The sequence below is a fragment of the Otolemur garnettii genome, unplaced genomic scaffold, assembly GCF_000181295.1.
Source record: "Otolemur garnettii isolate 467f Iridium unplaced genomic scaffold, OtoGar3 scaffold00214, whole genome shotgun sequence".
In the NCBI taxonomy this organism is placed as follows: Eukaryota; Metazoa; Chordata; class Mammalia; order Primates; family Galagidae; genus Otolemur; species Otolemur garnettii.
The window spans coordinates 1,231,082-1,248,713 of NW_003852609.1; the positions used below are offsets into that span (position 1 = coordinate 1,231,082).

The 17,632-nt window shown below is 41.7% G+C and overlaps 1 protein-coding gene across 1 annotated transcript in view; it reads left to right on the forward strand.

Annotated features, from left to right (window-relative positions):
• The window catches only part of NWD2 (NACHT and WD repeat domain containing 2), a 188,268-nt gene that overhangs the window by 155,765 nt on the left and 14,871 nt on the right, over positions 1-17,632 (forward strand). Inside the window, exons 4-5 of the mRNA XM_003801624.1 lie at positions 10,077-10,280; positions 14,653-14,797. Coding sequence (XP_003801672.1) covers positions 10,077-10,280; positions 14,653-14,797 — 349 coding nt within the window. The remainder of the gene's footprint in view (positions 1-10,076; positions 10,281-14,652; positions 14,798-17,632) is intronic.

Here is a 17,632-nt window from a genome sequence, read left to right on the forward strand (position 1 = left end):
AGGGAGGGAGGGAGGAAGGAAGGGAGGAAGGGAGGGAGGGGTAAGGAAGGAAGAAAGGGGAAGGAAGGAAGGAAGAGAGGGAGGAAAGGGGAAGGAAGGAAGAGAGGGAGGGAGGAAGGAAGAAAGGGAGGAAGGGGGGGAGGGATAAGGAAGGAAGAAAGGGGAAGGAAGGAAGGGAGGGAGGGAGGGAGGAGTAAAGAAGGAAGAAAGGGGAAGGGAGGGAGGAAGGGAGGAAGGAAGGAAGGAAGGGAGGGAGGGGTAAGGAAGGAAGAAAGGGGAAGGAAGGAAGGGAGGGAGGGAGGGGTAAGGAAGGAAGAAAGGGGAAGGAAGGAAGGAAGCCTTAATACTCCAGAAGTACGTCATAGCTTTGATAAAACTTTACTGAAGCCGTGAGTCTTACCTTTTCAGTTGTCATTTAGTCTTAACATACAGTTGTATAAAAGTTGGCTCATCTAGTTTCTTATTCCAGGTTTAATCTAGTAAAGGAAGTCTGCTGGGGGTGGATACTGTGACAGCAGAAAAAATGACAACACATAGCCTGACATTTAGAGAAGAAAAAGTGTGTAAAAGAGTTGGATTATGCATTATACAGTAACAGGTTATTGATTAGTTCATTAATAACAGTGTTAGCCTTTATAGACCATTTACATATCAGTTACTATTCTAATTCCCTTACTAATCTTAATGCTGTTAATTCATGTGGAAATCTACTGAAATCGGCACTATTATAATCTATATTTTGCAGATAAGGGCACTAGAGCACAGACAGGTTAAGTAACTGGCCTGAGGTCACACAGCAGAGAGCTTGAGCTCTTCAACCATTATCAGTGCTGCCTCATTAATATGTAATAAAAGTTAAACTACCCTCAGTGTCATCTCTTTAAGACATACACAGGGTGAAATGAAAGTATAAAAGGCAGCCTAGGCATTTTTTAATTGTAATATGTTTTTAAGAGTTTTTAAGGTGTCTAAAGGGACCTTTTGTCCCTTTCCAAAGGCTATTTGGAAAGCTCTCTGAAGAAAGCAGAGTGTGGGAGAAAAGGTATGGACTTTGTAAAGTTAGGGATACAGGGGATCACAGTCACAGGCTCCATCTTCAACCAGCTGTGGGATCTTAGGCAAGTTTCTTCACCTCCCGATCCTCAGAGTTCTCAGCTTTAAAGTGGAAGCAGAAGTTTACAATGTTGTTAGAAGAAGCATCAAATGAGTTAATGTTAACAGGATTAGTTAATATTTGCCCTCCTTGTGTGGAAAAGCTGGTGGTACCAGATAAATGAGTTACTTTGTAATAGGCAGAAGACACCCAACCTCCAGAACTTAGAAGTGAAATTCCAATTAAAAATCACACCTGCGCTGCAGGGAAGACTTGCAAGTTGTAGTAGATCCTCCTGAGCCCCGGCCTTCATAGCAGAAACTCATGAATAACACTGATGCCATCATCTAGAGGATTAACACTTAAAGAGCAGCTTTCCCTCAGTCAAATTCTCAGGGTGCACAGAGCCTCCTCCCAAGTCTACCCAGCTGTATTTCCCAGTATTTATCTCCATACGTGTGTATATGTATAGTACGTACAGTGTGTGTTTCTCCATAAACTATGTCAGAAAGCACCTTCACCCATGGTCACTATTTGATTCATGTAATAAACCAGATGTGTGACCATATGAAGTAGTGTACAGAGGTATACAGTTTTATCTCCATTAACAAATGTAACAGCTGACTCGGTGCCTATAGCTCAGTGAGGAGGGCACCTGCCACATACACCAAAGCTGGTGTTCAAGCCCAGCCTGGGCCAGCTAAACAACAGTGACAACTGCAACCAAAAAAATAGCCTGGCATTGTGGTGGGTGCCTGTAGTCCCAGCTACTAGGGAGGCTGAGGCAAGAGAATTGCTTAAGCCCAAGAATTTGAGGTTGCTGTGAGCTGTGATGCCACAGCACTCAACCTAGGGTGACATAGTGAAACTCTGTCTCAAAAAAAAAAAGTAACAGCTGAGACTCAGAAAAGAGAAGCAGATTGCTAAGATCACTCCTAATGCCTTACCTTCTCCCAACCTCAAAATATTCTTTATTTAGCTATAGGCTAAGTATTTGTATCATGAGTATATCCCTTTTTGTCTATATTCTATTCCAGAGACTCATTTTTTACAGTATGTGAGAGGCAGGCTCACACATTGTGGTAAATTGATACTTTTTGCCATAGAGAGAAGCCAGTGAATATCTAATTTTGATCAAGTGTCTGCTCCATCACAGATACCTGGAGAATTGAATGCTTTGAAATGAAAAATACTTAATGTGCTAGATACATCTGCTAACATCCATTCTCGCAAACCTGCATATAAGAGCATATCACTAGTGAATGAGAGATGAGCCATTTTCTAAAGTTAATACCCCATGTCCACTGGGGCCAAAATATGGCCTTCCTTAAAGATCTTATCTAGATCATCTTTAATGTGGACATTATTTAGTTTTAACATAATGTTTTAGTCCAGCGGTTCTCAACCTGTGGACTGTAGTAAAGTGCCGCAGCATTAGGAAGGTTGAGAACCACTGTTTTAGTTCCTTTTCACTGATATTTTCTAATTTATTGTTATTTGCCCATTATTCCCTGTCATAGAGTTCTCCAGAGAAAAAGAACCAATAGGATAAATATGCACATATACATGAGATCAGACAGTTAAGTTCCCAAATGCATCCTAGAAAAAGTCCTACATACCTCATTGCTGAATATCACTATGGTTGCCTTCAAAGTACTCCCATTGGCCATCGGGTGACCATACTTATATTCAGCAATGGGGTGTGTAGCATTTTTTCTAGGACAAGTTTGTCAACTTAATTGTCAGGCCTCATATGACAACAGCTTGGATGGCATTCCAAATAAAAGATTCCAAAATTGTTTCGAAGGGTGGACCAGGTGCTGGCATTGGTGCAGCTTCCCAAGGGAGTACCTCATGGATGTCTGTACTGATATTCAGCAATGAGGTATGGAGCACTTTTTCTAGGATGAGTTTGTGAACTTAATTGTCAAACCTTGTATTATTTATTATAAGGGATTGTTCAGGTAATTATGGAGTCTGACAATTCCCATGATCTGCTATCTGCAAGCTAAGACTCACTCAGGAAAGCCCGTTGTATAACTCCAGTCCAAGTCCCAAGGTCTGAGAACCAGGAATGCCATTGGTGTGAGTCCCAGGTCAACTTCTCAGCTCCACAGTTGGGCAGAGAGAACAGATTCTCCTTCACTTTTTGTGTTCAATTTGGACCCTCAAAGCATGGGATGATGCATATCCAATTTGGAGAGAATAATGTGCGTTAGTCCATCTGCCAATTCCTACTCTCCTCCAAAAACACTCTCACATACATAACCAGAAATAATGTTTAGTCAAATATCTGGGCACCCTGTGGCCCAGTCAAGCTGATTCATAAAATTAACCATCACATACCCTTTTCCCCATTTAGTCCTTCTTCTTATGACATGTAACACTTAAAACTTGAATAATCGAGTTGCAATTTACTTTTAAATAAACTATCTTCTGTTTTTATTAAAAAATCTAAATAGGTGTGTAGATGCTTCTCGACTTCCATGAGAAAATAACATTATGTGAATAAAGGGCAGCTGGCTTTGATAGGAGTTAGCTGGTCTCACTCCACAGGAGAACACTGAATGTGAACATTATGAGCTCCAGGGGGTACATCACAACTCCCTTTGTCCCTCTTATCCACTGTCAGATAAATGTCCTAACATTGAACATGCCATAGTCCTTGTGACAGTGCCCCCTACACAACCATACATGGTGGCTGTGCCATGGGCACTTGCTAGAGCCATCATAAGCAAATAAGCCACCTGAAGACACTCTCTGAAGGGAAAGTAACACAATTTGATAAAGTAGAAAGAATGAGATTGTTGAATTAAAAGTCCCATTTTCAAGTGCTGGCACCAACACATCTTCTCATGTTATTTTATTTTTTAAGACAGAGTCTCACTTTGTTACCTAGGTAGAGGGCCGTGGCATCACACCTCACAGCAACTGCATACTCTTGGGCTCAAGCAATTCTCTTGCCTCAGTCTCTGAGTAGCTGGGATGACAGGTACCCACCACAATGCCTGGCTTTTTTTAAGAGATGGGGTCTTGCTCTTGCTCAGGCTGGTCTTAAACTCCTGAGCTCAGGCAGTTCACCTGCCTTGGCCTCCCAGAGTGCTGGGATTATAGGCATGAACCACCCTGCTTGGCCCTCCACCACATCTTCTTAGAGAAGTGGTCTTGGGCAATCTTCTTGAGGTCTGTGAGCCGGGGTGTCCTCAGCAGCAGCTCTCCACACTTCACCTTTGAATGTTCAGTGAGATCATATATAAGGAAAAATCGTACTTAAAATGTGGACTTTAATAAATACAGAAAGGAGGCAAGGTAATAGTGGTACCTGCCTTGCTCTGGTGATGGGGTTGGGGGAACAGGGCGTGTGCAGACTGTGTGCTTCGGCTTGCTACAGACACAAAGGGTTTGAAGGGTTGGGATCTCTCTCTTCCTTTCCAGCTCCCCCATGAGTGATGGCACATACACGGCCACCCAGGGAGACCTGCCCACCTCCCAATAAAGACTCTATCCCTACCTGTCTATCCTAACATCCCACAGCACAGTAAAGGCAAGGCCAGCTCCCCAGCGCCCTCAGGAGTTCCTCAGCTCCTCTGTTCTGTGCTGTAGTAAAAGTTGCTCCCCATGTGACTCAGACCCCAAAGATTCTCAACAGCAGAGCCAAGGGCATGTGAGGACCAAAGGTGGGGAAATCAGTATTTGCCCGATGGAAAAGAAAAAATCAATTGAGGGAAAGGAAAATGTTATCACTCGAAAGCAGTAGCTTAGACGTCATCTATATTAGCATGTGAAGAATCAAAGAGTTACAGAAAATAGAGTCTTTATATGTGAGTTCCTAGTTATGAAGAGCTAGATAGTTCAGAAAGTCTCTTTTTTTTTTAATGGTGGTGAAATTCACATAACATAGAATGAACCATTTTTAAAACGAACAGTTCAGTGGCATTTAATACAATCTTGTACGATCGCTTTTATCAGAACATCAGGAAGTATTTGTTATTCTAGAATTATCCATGCAGAAATTACAGTTAAAAATATTAGAAGGTTTTCCTAGACTTTTCAGCCCTTCAGACGTAACTCCCTGGATTGTATTTGAGCCCTTAATGGTATTGTTGCCTCCCACCTGTTATCACATATCCTTGATGCTTAAGAATGAGCCCGTTTAAATGTTTCCACATTTGATAGAAGTGAGAGAGAGAGGTGATTATGGACTTCTCCAGACAGACACAATCCCACATGTCCACATATGTATCGGTAGTGTTGAAACAATTCAATAAAAAGTAGAAAACCATTGCAGTCATGTGCATCGATTCTGTTCAGGATCATAGGCAGGTTCATCAGTGGTGAGCTAATCATGAATCAAACTGATCAAACTAATAAAAAAGAGCCTCAGTGCAAAATTGAATGTAGTCACTCAGCTCCTCACCAAATTAGCAAAAGTGCAAGCTTCTTGAGCACTGGGGACAGAAGGACATGGAAATCTGTTTCTCCTTCAGTGGAGGCAGTGGGCCAGTGAACAGAGAGGGAAGCTTTTATGCTCATAGCTTCTGTGGCTGCCCTAAGGTCATGCAGGATACACCCAATGGCTGCAGAGCTGAGGAACCGTCTAATCAGGAAACAAACAGTGACTCTGCCCTGCTGCCTGGAGTCTCCCGCTGGTCCAGCGAGTGAGCCCCATTTCTACCCCTGCTGTGCTCCCTTGGCCGTGAGCTGGGCTTTGCAACCAGTTGGACTGACCCTTCATCTAAATTGACTCTGTCCAGCCCTGGCAAATATTTGTCTGTTACCTTATTTTTAAATATCTGTGTTTTACAAATAATTTGTGTGTTACCTTAGAACTATAACCACAAAGAAGCCCCAAAAACTCTTGCTGAAAAATGTGGAAGCAAAATTCTCTTTTGCTGTTTTTCAAATGGACAGATTAGACTAAGGTAGAATCCCGTCTTGGTCTCCTGAAGCATAACTGATTCGTGATTAAGGAGCATGAATTCGTGAAGAAAGGATCAATAAAGAGAAGGAAAGGATGAGAGAACAGAACAATCCAATAAATGACTTTAAGCTGATAGCACATTACTTTTCTGAAGTTCACCACTTTATATATAGTAGGCACTCAATATATATTTGTTATTTGGATTGAATGAGGATATTCTTTCTTTTTTAATCTTTAAGGAACACTTTGTCTTACTATGCAATTAAATATGGATAGTATTTGGTTTCAGGTGCTCAACTTAGATAACTGATTATTTTTAAACAGCCTTTGATTTTTGTAATTCTCTGCTGTGGCCCTAGTCCTGCCTCTTCAAGGCTTGCTAACCATTACTCACGAGTCCTTGAGACAACACACACATTGCCCACAGCAGTGGTTGTAAATTCTAGATTCACGCAGGAACTCCTACAAGTCTAGATCCCTGGGCTTCTTCACCCACAGTGTTCTTTATCTCTGAGAAGGGACCTAAGAACCGACATTTCACCAAGGTGGTCCATGGAGCACATTTTAGAAACCGGTCCATAGATTTGACCCTGCCCTTGTCCCTGGAAGCAACCATTATAGGGCAGAGAGAAGATGAAGAACCAATCATTAGCACAGGTCCTGTCCTGGGACAAGATTTTGGTTCACACATCACTATTTTATCTTTCCATGGATTATGACAGCTGGGTATTCCAAGACCTCACTGGCTGCTAGATGGTGTATTTTCAGTACTAAAAGCCATGTTTGATATCCTGCCTGCCCAGTGGTCCTCCAGCCATGACCAAGCTCCACCAGTATGCCTACTTTTTAGACATTCTCTCGTTCCTTATTTTTCCCATATGGATTTGCTGGATGGCTCATGGCAGCACTTAGACCTCACTCCTCATGACATGCAGCCCAGGCTGAGAGTCATGACTATCCTTATCCAGAATTAGCCAAGAAAAATAGGATAATCACTATGCTGGTTCCCCTAAAAAAAGGTCAGTTCCCTCTCTGACTGTAGTAAAATCTGGGGTCATGCCTACGTAAGAAGTGTGAGAAGAGGAACCATTAGAAATGGAGAAAGAACTTGAAATAGGTCATTTTTACTCCATACAGCCTGCTCTCAAGAATGGCCCAAACTTGTGCTGGTTAAAATAAAAGTATTTTCAGTAGCCTTCAGGTTAATACTTTGAATTCTATTACAACACTCTTATCTCTGACGAACCCTCTCTAAAATCCTCGTAAACCATGCTGGAATAATGAATATGAAAGCATAGCGTTCCTCCATTCAAACCTCTTCTTTGCCTGTCTGTCTACAGACAGATTGTATGAGATGGCTTTCGGTCTAAGGAGAGAGAGGGGGCACAGTTCAACCAGAGATGTGTTTATGCAGGACCTGAGTGCGTGGTGCTCAGCAGCTGGTAATTCTGAGATTGTTAATCTAGCTCTCGAAACCCAAACTATTATATCTCAGTACAAGAAGAAGCTTCATAAAAGAGTAGGACAAACTTGAATGATTCCATCCTTGGTCTCAGTTCAATCATGTATTCAACAAATGTTTTTAATACTGTCTATGTGCTAGGAATAAGCAGCTCTGGCCTTGCCTTCACGGAGCTCACCGTCTTGTAGTAGAGTTTAGGTAGAGAATTTATGCTGGACACTGATCTACCAAGGACTTCTCCTAGTCTCCCACCTGCTTGTGTCAGGTGAGATGAATGCTGTGGACACCACAGTGCTGGCAGCAGAGGTAGTAAGGGGGGCCTCTAGGAAAGCCAGACCAGCAATTCTCATTCCAGTGGCTAAGCAAGGCCTAATGTTTATGCTAAGGGGCTAGTCGATGAGAGGAAGGACAAAGGTCCCCGCAGATAAAACCAAAAGCTTCCTGTGGACACTACAAAGTGGACAAAATTGCCTTCGTTACTACAGACGTGTGTAAGGCCTCCCGTGTGCCCCTTCCTTGTTCCTCCTATATGTTGAAGATTAACTGGAATACCGGGTGCCATAAACAGGAAGCTCAGCCACCTGGAGGGCTTGCTAAAACAGATGGCTCAGCCATAAAACAAGAGCTTCCTTTTCAGTAGGTCCAGATGGGCAGGAGAGTTTGCGCCTCTGCCGAGTTCCCAGGACCACACTTTGAGAACCACTGGCTGAAGCAAACATTGCCGGCAACCTGCAAAGTGCAGCTTCAGGAGTGGAGGCAGCATCACCAGGTTTAAAACGTGTCAGTACCTGCCGGGTTTTGCACAAAAACCACAAAATAATTACAAATATTCCGTATTCGTATACATATACAAATAATCTTTATGTACTGCAAAAAAACATTTTTAGTAGAAAAGCAATACATTCATGAAATGACTTCAGTGAATTTAAAACCACTCTCTCCGGCTCAGCGCCTGTAGCTCAGCGGCTAGGGCGCCAGCCACATACACCAGAGCTGGCGGGTTTGAATCTGGCCCATTCCTACCAAACAACAATGACAACTACAACCAAAAAAGAGCCCGGTGTGTAGCCTGTATTCCCAGCTACCTGGGAGGCTGAGGCAAGAGAATCACTCAAGCCCAAGAGTTCGAGGTTGCTATGAGCTGTGACACTATGGCATTCTACCAAGGGTGACATAGTGAGACTCTGTCTCAAAAAAGAAAGAAAGAAAGAAAGAAAGCACTCTCTCAAAGATAGCCATTCATAACCTTACTGCGTGTTCTTGGACATCTCTATCACGTGTCCAAGTGTGTCTGTGTGTGCATGACGCTCTGTGCAGTATCCTCTCTCTTTATATATATGCATATATAAAACATTGGACTCATCTTAGACATGCTGGTTGTAACTTAACCTTTCACTTAATACTTTGCAAACATCTTTCTCCATCAATACAGTTCTATAAGATAATTTGGTGTATCCTTTGAATGGATATTTAGGTCATAACACAATTCTTTCCTGTTCTAAAAACTGAGGTCAGCATACATATGCTGGTAAATCTTTATGGACATCCTTAATTATTTGCAAAATTCGCAGATGGAAAAATGCCAAGTCAAAAGTTATATAGATTTGTAAGGCTTTTAATACATAACCAACTAAAGGTCTTTCCCAGAAATGCTAGACCATGCGACCTGCACATCAGCACTAGACGGCTATTTTCTTAGCACTTCACGTAACACTGGCATATGTTCGCTCGGTGGTGGAGATTCTGTGGGAGTTTTTTCAGGGGGACGCTATTTAATAGGGATAAAATTCTATCTTGTTTATATTCTGCCTTCCTTTCAGTTGGATTAATTCCACCAGTAGCATCACCCTTCTTTCCTTTGTAATTACCTGAAGCTTAGAATTACGCTATCAAGTTTTGACAGAGCAAGTCTTTTGTTTGCGACTTTACATGTTGGGCCTTTTGTGAGGCCCAGCATGTCATTTTTCTTTGACACAAACCCATGTCAGAGTGGAAGAGCTTTTGTTGTGTCAGGTAAACTTTGAGAAGATAAATTTGCTACAAACATTCTGTACTTGGGATTTGTCTAATGTGGTATATCATCTCATTTCTCAGTGTGTAAATAATTGATGATAATTATAACATAATTGACCTAACTTTACTTAAGAAATCAAGTATCCTCGGGCTGGGGAAGGTGGCTCATGCCTATAATCCCAGCACTTGGGAGTCTGAGGCGGGTGGATTGCCTGAGCTCACAGGTTCGAGACCAGCCTGAGCAAGAGCAAGACCCCATCTCAAAAAAACAGCTGAGTGTTGGGGCAGGCATTTGTAGTCCCAGCTAAGCTACTTGGGAGCTGAGGCAAGAGAATCGCTTCAGCCGAAGAGTCAGAGATTACTGTGAGCTATGACGCCATGGCACTCTACCAAGGGTGGCAAAGTGAGTCTCTGTCTCAAAAAGAAAAAAAAAAAGTCAAGTATCCACTGTGATGAAAAGAGAAAGGGAATAGAACACTGTGTCTTATTATGTATTTATAAACATTTATTGGATGGCCACATAATGTGAATAGTAAAATGAACTGTTTTGGTGATACACTAAACTGAATTTTCTTGTGGATACACAGGGACTATTAGGTGAAAAATATGGGAACATCCGAATCCCCGGAGAAGTGGAAGCCTCAGAGTTCGAAATGATTCTGGATGCTGCCATCGAGGACAAGCTGGAGACCAAGCTGCTGGAAGAGTGGTACTGTCGGGATGAGAACGCCGTGCCCGCGGCTTATTACCTCAGACCCAGATCAGAAATGCTGAGAAGCAATAAGAACACGGTACGTGGCCTTTCTCCTGAGTATGTGTCATCCAAGGGTGGTTTTCTCCCCAGAAGAGCCAGAGTCAACAGAAAATGACTCCACCCTAGGCTATAATTTCCTTTTGACGACTAAATCCATACTTGTTTGTTAGGGAAATGCAAATCAAAACCACTATGAGGGACAGTGCCTGCGGCTCAAAAGGGTAGGGCGCTGGTCCCATATGCTGGAGGGGGCAGGTTCAAACCCAGCCCCAGCCAAAAACTGCAAAAAAAAAAAAAACCATGAGATATATTTCACACCTGTTTGGATGGCTATCAAAAAGTCAAAAGATTACAAATGTAGGTGAAGGTATAGAGGAAAGGGGATCCTGGTACCCGTTGGTGGGACTGTAAACTGTGTAGCCACTATGAAAAACAGTATAGCAATCCCTCAAGATTAAAAAGTAGAGGCTCGGCACCTGTGGCTCAAGTGGCTAAGGCGCCAGCCACATACACCTAAGGTGGCGGGTTCGAATCCAGCCCAGGCCGGCCAAACAACAATGATGGCTGCAACCAAAAAATAGCTGGGTGCTGTGGCGGGCACCTGTGGTCCCAGCTACTTGGGAGGCGGAGGCAGGAGACTCGCTTGAGCCTAGGAGTTGGAGGTTGCTGCGAGCTGTGATGTCACAGGGCTCTACCCAGGGGGACAGCTTGAGGCTCTGTCTCAAAAAAAAAAAAAAAGATTAAAAAGTAGAGCTGTCATATCCAGCAATCCCACTTCTGGGTATATATCCAAAGACAATAAAATCACTATCCTGAAGAGATAACTGCACTCACATGGACATTGCAGCATTATTTACAATAGCGGAAAGGTAAACAGGAACTAAGTGACCGTCAGCGGGTGCCCGGGTGAAAACTGTGGCCCGACAGGCAGCGGGGCACCACTCAGCCTGCCCTGTGCAGCAACCTGGAGGAACCGGAAGGACCTTATGCTAAGTGAATCAGACAGGTGGAGAAAGACACACAGTGAATGGTGTCACTTACTCCTTATATGAGGAATCTAAAAAGCCAAACTCATAGTAGCAGAGGTACAAGGGTGGTTACCAGGGTCTGCAAGGTGGAAGAACTGGAGACACGTGGGTGACAGCGTACAGACTTCCTGTTCTAGATGAACGCGTTCTGGGATCCTAACATAGAGCACGGTGGCTATAGTTAATAAGAATATGTTCTGTACTTGAAATTGGCTAAGAGACTAGTTATCAGGGGTCTTCACTACAAAAAAAAAAACAAACTGGCAACTACGTGAGGACAGTTCGTTAATTAGCTCGACTGTGGTAGCCATTGCACAACGTATACGTATCCCAAAACATCGCATTGTGTGCGTTGAAAATTTTAATGAAAAAACTAAATCCAAAGCTGAAAAGCTTTCCAAACGTTGACTCACCTTTCCTTTTAGCGTCTCTGACTTTCTTTCTGGGGTAATTTTTCTTCTTTATGAAGTATGTGTATCTTTCAAAAGTTCCATTAATGTAGGTTTATTAGTGATGTTAACCAATTAATTATATGTATCTTGTTTATTCATTAATATTAATGTTTAGTAATAGCATATAATTGGTATTTGACCAAATAATGGTATTTCACTAAATAAATGATTAATTCATTAATACTAATTGGTTAAATGAAATTCTATTTATGAAGCTCTCTTGGTGTTTATCAGAAAACACTCTTCTTCTCTCCACTTTTCTATAATGTGTCTATTTATTTATTCTGATGGCACTATGTTCAGTTCCTAATTCTCTGAATTCATATATTCTGTTGGTTCTAGAAAATTCTCAGCCATCATCTCATCAAATAGTATCTTTCCTCTATTCCTTCTGTTCTTTTTTCTTCTTAATTATGTGTGTATTAGACCATCTTAGTCTGTCCTCCACGTCTCTTAATTCTCTTTCACATTGTCAATTTATTTATCTCACTATGCTGTTTGCCAGATTACTTCAGATCATTTTTCTAGCTTACTGATTTTTTCCCCCTGGCTGTGTTAACTCTGCCAATATATTAAGTTTTCAAGTTCAACAGTTAAATATTTTTTTATTTTGTGAAGGGTGTTGGGAGCAGTGGGCTTAGGGAAGGGTCTTTTTGTAGTATCTACCTAGCTGTTTTTATAGTCTCTTTTGTGGGTTTTTAATTTACTGTTTTTCCTTTTAACATTTCAAACAGTTAATTTAAGTTCTGTATGTTACGGAGAGTCATGGAGTGAGGATGGCTCATGCCCAAGTGTGATGGAAACATTATCATGTCTCCTCTCTAACTTGGCCAAGCCCATATGCTATGTGTCCCCTAAAACTGAATGAAAGAGGAAGAGGGGAAGGGTGGTCCTATTCATCACATAGAATATTTAAAGAGATTGCCAGGAAGGAAGAAATACTCATCCCTCTTTCAAAGAGAACGTCCTTCATTCTGGCAGCCCCAAAACATGGGAAACCATGGGTTAGCCACAGTTCCTCACTTCGGGACTTGTGTATCTGTTCTTCTGATAACCAACATAAAGCATTTTCTCTGTGCAAGAAAATACCGTGTTTCCCCGAAAATAAGACCTACCCAAAAAACAAAGCCTAGCAGGATTTCTATGCATTTGTTAAATATAAGCCCTACCCTGATAATAAGACCTAGTGATGTGTCTGCATGCATTTTGGCATGGAGCGGTAAGGAAGACTGGACTACCTGGCACAGCTCCTTTCTCTGAACCCTTTGCACTTGCGTGAGTATGCGGGTGGTAACCATGGTCGCAGGCATCCTATTGTGCACGTGCAAATGGCTAGGGGAAAGGAGTTCACTAGCGCCAGCCCCACCAAGGTCGGCTCCTCGGTCAGGTTCCTATATTTGAATAAATGTAGATTGTTGTATTATACTTAATAAAAATAAGACATCCCCTGAAAATAAGCCCTAGTGTGTCTTCTTAAGAAAAAAATTAATATAAGACAGTGTCTTATTTTCAGGGAAACACGGTATATCAGAGTCCTTGATTTTCTTCATCTCTTTCATATGTCTTGTTCAAAGTAACTGTCATTGAATAATGCTTCCTTGGGTGGGAATACTAAGGTATGGGCTGTGCCTGTGGCTCAGTGAGTAGGGTTCAGACACCACATACTGAGGGTGGCAGGTTCAAACCTGGCCCCGGCCAAACTGCAACAAAAAAATAGCCAGGCGTTGTGGCAGGTGCCTGTAGTCCCAGCTACTAGGGAGGCTGAGGCCAGAGAATCGCCTAACCTCAAGAGCTGGAGGTTGCTGTGAGCTGTGACACCACAGCACTCTACCGAGGGTGACAAAGTAAGACTGTCTCTTAAAAAAAAATAAAATTTTAATTTTAAAAAAAGAAATACTGGGCAGTGCCTGTGACTCAAAAAGAAGTAAAGCACTGGCCCCATATGCTGGAGGCGGCGGGTTCAAACCCAGCTCCAGCCAAAAACTGCAAAAAAAAAAAAAAAAAAAAAGGAATATTAAGGTAAATCCAAACCATTCTCTAGTTAAACATGCTGGGAGTACATGTGGATAGCAAAAAACCCGTGATACCTCAAGAAACCAAGCTTACACAGTACCTTGGGAGCACTTGTTCATATGTTACTATTTAATTGGCTTCCATTGTTATGTCATTTATTTCTGTGATCCTCTAAAGAAACTTAAATTCTTCGTAAAAGTCCACGTGCGGTGCATTTCACAAGGGTACATGTTAAATCTACTAAGGGTAGAATATAAATATCCTAACACAATAACTAAGAAAATGCCGTGAAGGCTATGTTAACCAGTTTGATGAAAGTATATCAAATCGTATATAAAACCAGCACTTTGTACCCCATAATTATTAATGTACACAGCTATGATTTAATAAAATATAAAAATAAAAGTGATATTTTCTGTATAAACTGTTGCTGAATAAATGAATGTGTGGCTAGGATTATCACCAAGATTCTATGAAGGTCATTTCCTTGGTAGGCAACCCTCCTGTGTTGTTTCCTAGAGGATCAGCAAAACAAATCAGCAACTAAATTTATGAGTATCTCCCTTGTAACTTTCTCCCCTCTTTGGAGGATATTAAAGAGATTATTTTGTTGTGACATTTGTGTCAAATCTCCTGAGGATAAAACATGGTATAGGGAAGCCCAACAAAAAAAACCTGTTTGGGTCCCACCCTGTGTAAGTTGGCCAAGTCTGCATGTAACGTGGAGGTAGCTTCCAACTTCCAGGGTCATTGGTGGAGATTCAATGACGCACTGTTTGCGAAGCACTTCTCATAATACTGACACATCAGAGGCCTTCAAATAATAACGCCTTTTGTTCTTAAATATTGTTTTTCTTTACATTGTCTTAAATATGGATGAGTTTAAGACCAATTTCTCACTTTTATGTTTCCATAGATGCAGCCTTCTGCCAATGCTGAAAACGAGAAGACGTGGCAAGAGATATCAGATGAGATCAAGAAGATATTTAAGGCTGCTGTGAAACTATTACATGAAAAGGGAAAAATGAAATACAGCCAAGCAAAGAGATACCTGTTCTCAGGTAATCTTCACACAGCCTCCGTGAGCTGAGGGATGGTAAACGGCAGCTGTACCCACTGCTTCCCTTTTATTTACGGTTCTGCAAATTTAATGGTAGTTGGTAGATGGTAGTTGATATTTCCTGCCTGGTGAGATTTAATTTTTCTAAATATGTGCATGTCCCAGAGAGGCAAGTATTCTTTTGTTTTAATTCATAGAAAACCTTTACTTAATTTGAGGGCTTCTTCAGGGATTTTTTAAAAGCAGTCAGAGGTGGCTGGATGTCATAAGCCAGATCACGCCATTGCTTCTTGGGTGAGCTGTTCATTTATCCACTGACTCATCCAGCAAACATTGATTGGCCTATTGGCCTACACTGTGCCAAGCAGTGCAGAGACAAAAATGAGTAAGAAAGCAAAGTCACTATGCTATTGCAAATTATTTTTTAAATGTGGGAGGGTACAGAATAAATGATAGGCAAGTAATCAAGTAAGTGAACGAAATCATTTCAGAATAGTACGTCGTAGGAATAAAATAAACCAAAGAAATCGGATAGCAGTGAGTGCTGATGGATGTGGAGCTCCAGGTGTAGTAGGAGAGGCAATAAGTACGTGACTTTTGACTTGAATGACAGAAGGAATCAGCGCCATCTGTATCTAAGGTAGAGAATTCCAGGCACAGAGATCAACGCATTCAAGACCCCTGACACGGAACATGCTTAGCAAGTTACAGGTGCCTTTCTCCTCCATGAAAATGAAGCTTTATTATAAGTTGTACAGGAAACCAGAGATCTGAACAAACACTTCTGGGTAAAAGCAAGAAGATGTGTAGAATTTATTTTGAAAGTTGATGGTAGGCTCAGCGCCCATAGCTCAGCGGCTAGAGCACCGGCCACCTACACCAAGGCTGGCAAGTTTGAACTCAGCCCCCGCCAGCTAAAACGACAATCACAAGTGCAACTACAACAACAACAACACAAAGCCAGGTGTTGTGGCAGGTGCCTGTAGTCCCAGCTACTTGGGAGGCTGAGGCAAGAGAATCACTTAAGCCCAAGAGTTTGAGGTTGCTATGAGCTGTGGCGCCATAGCGCTCTACCCAGGGCGACTCTCTCAAAAGAAAGAAAAAGTTGATAGTAAAGAATTAGTGACAGGCCAGGCACAGAGACTCATATCTGTAATCCTAGCACTCTAGGAGACCAAGATGGGTGGATTGCCTAAGCAAGAGGGAGACTCCCATCTCTAAAATTAGCCTGGCACTGTGATGGGCACCTTTAGTCCCAGCTACTCTGGAGGTTGATGCAAGAGGATCGCTTGAGCCCTAGAGTTTGAGGTTGCTGTGAGCTATGTCACCACACCACTCTACCCAGGGTAACAAAGTGAGACTCTGTCTCCGGAAAAAAGGAATTATTGAGGAAAAAGCAATAGTAATTGTGTCTTCAAAATGGTTTTTGGAATGGCATGGCAAGGCTTTTTGAAAGCCTACAAGGTACTGGATAACCATTCTCACTGGATTTGCGTGTGTCAAGTGCAAGGAAGCTGGAAATCATTGTGACAAATTTCAGAAGGAAGCTATCAAAAAAATCAGGCCTTAAAAATTTTTTTTAAGTTAGGTCTTATTTTAAGTCTCCCTGAAAATACTCTTAAAATTGTCAGCCCTAAGTCCTATCTTTAGAGTATTAGATTAACATGCATCCTTGTTCCTCTGAGACCTTTACATCTTTTTTTGAGGCTCTGGCTCTTTCATTTTTTATCAAGGACAAAATAACTCCATTCCTTAAAAAGCCCTATCTTAGAAAAAATGCCCAGAGCAAAGCTCTTCTATTTGTTATGTAAAAGACGCTAGTTTGGGGAAAGAATCCTCACAGTCTAGGGTGATCAGGCGGGACAACATGGCTGGGGGGGGCGGGGGCGGGGCAGGGCAGGGCCTGACAACAATGCAAACTTTGATAAGCAGTTCTGGATAATCACTTCTTGGAAATTATTTGTTATTATTACAGTTTAACATTATAAAATTAACAAAAATAATATAAAACTCACATTCTGGCAAAATAGCCACATGGCAGCTAAAAACCGTATATTCCCTTCCTGTTCTCCCGCCCGTTTGTGCATTCTTTCCAAAAATCGGGACTTTTTTTAAACGCCGCAGGTCGCGGGACAAATTGTTCAAAAGCGGGACATCTGGTCACCCTATCATAGTCACCATCTTGTACCTCAAGTGGTTTAAGGTTTCACTGGCAAATACTTTCCCCTAACTTTCTCCATGCTAAGGAATTCTGTCCATATGGACGGCCATGTGAAGTTGGCAATTTCACATGAACTGCTGTAAGGGGACTACTTTGTACTTGGGGTTACATCCCCTACAGATATATATATATGTTCTCATAACCATTTATTTTATACTTCATACTCATTTTAAGATCATATCTGAACAATCAAAATTGCTGGAGAAGTGCCAGCTCTTTCAAATGGATAGAGAAAATCACTGTAATATTTTTAGAGATCTTGAAAGTAGGAATATTAGATAGAACCTATAAAGTTATATTATTTATATTTCAATGTAATTTTTCACACTTCTAGTTTTACCTTTTGAAACAATAGGAGAGGAACAAAAATAAATTAGATTCCAAAAATGGTACCCTTATATGAACAACAAAATTGAGTGGCCTTGAGGGTAGTAAAGAGATTAATGTCTTATGGATGATAGCTACCAGGGCTGAGAATCTATTCCTAATGCTCCCTTCACTGGGTGCTGTGACTGGTTAAATTTGGGGATATTGAGGAACGAACAAAGACAGAAAACAAATGCAGGATTCTAGTAAGGAGAGGGGAAAGTTTATAATATTCGTAGACAAATATCA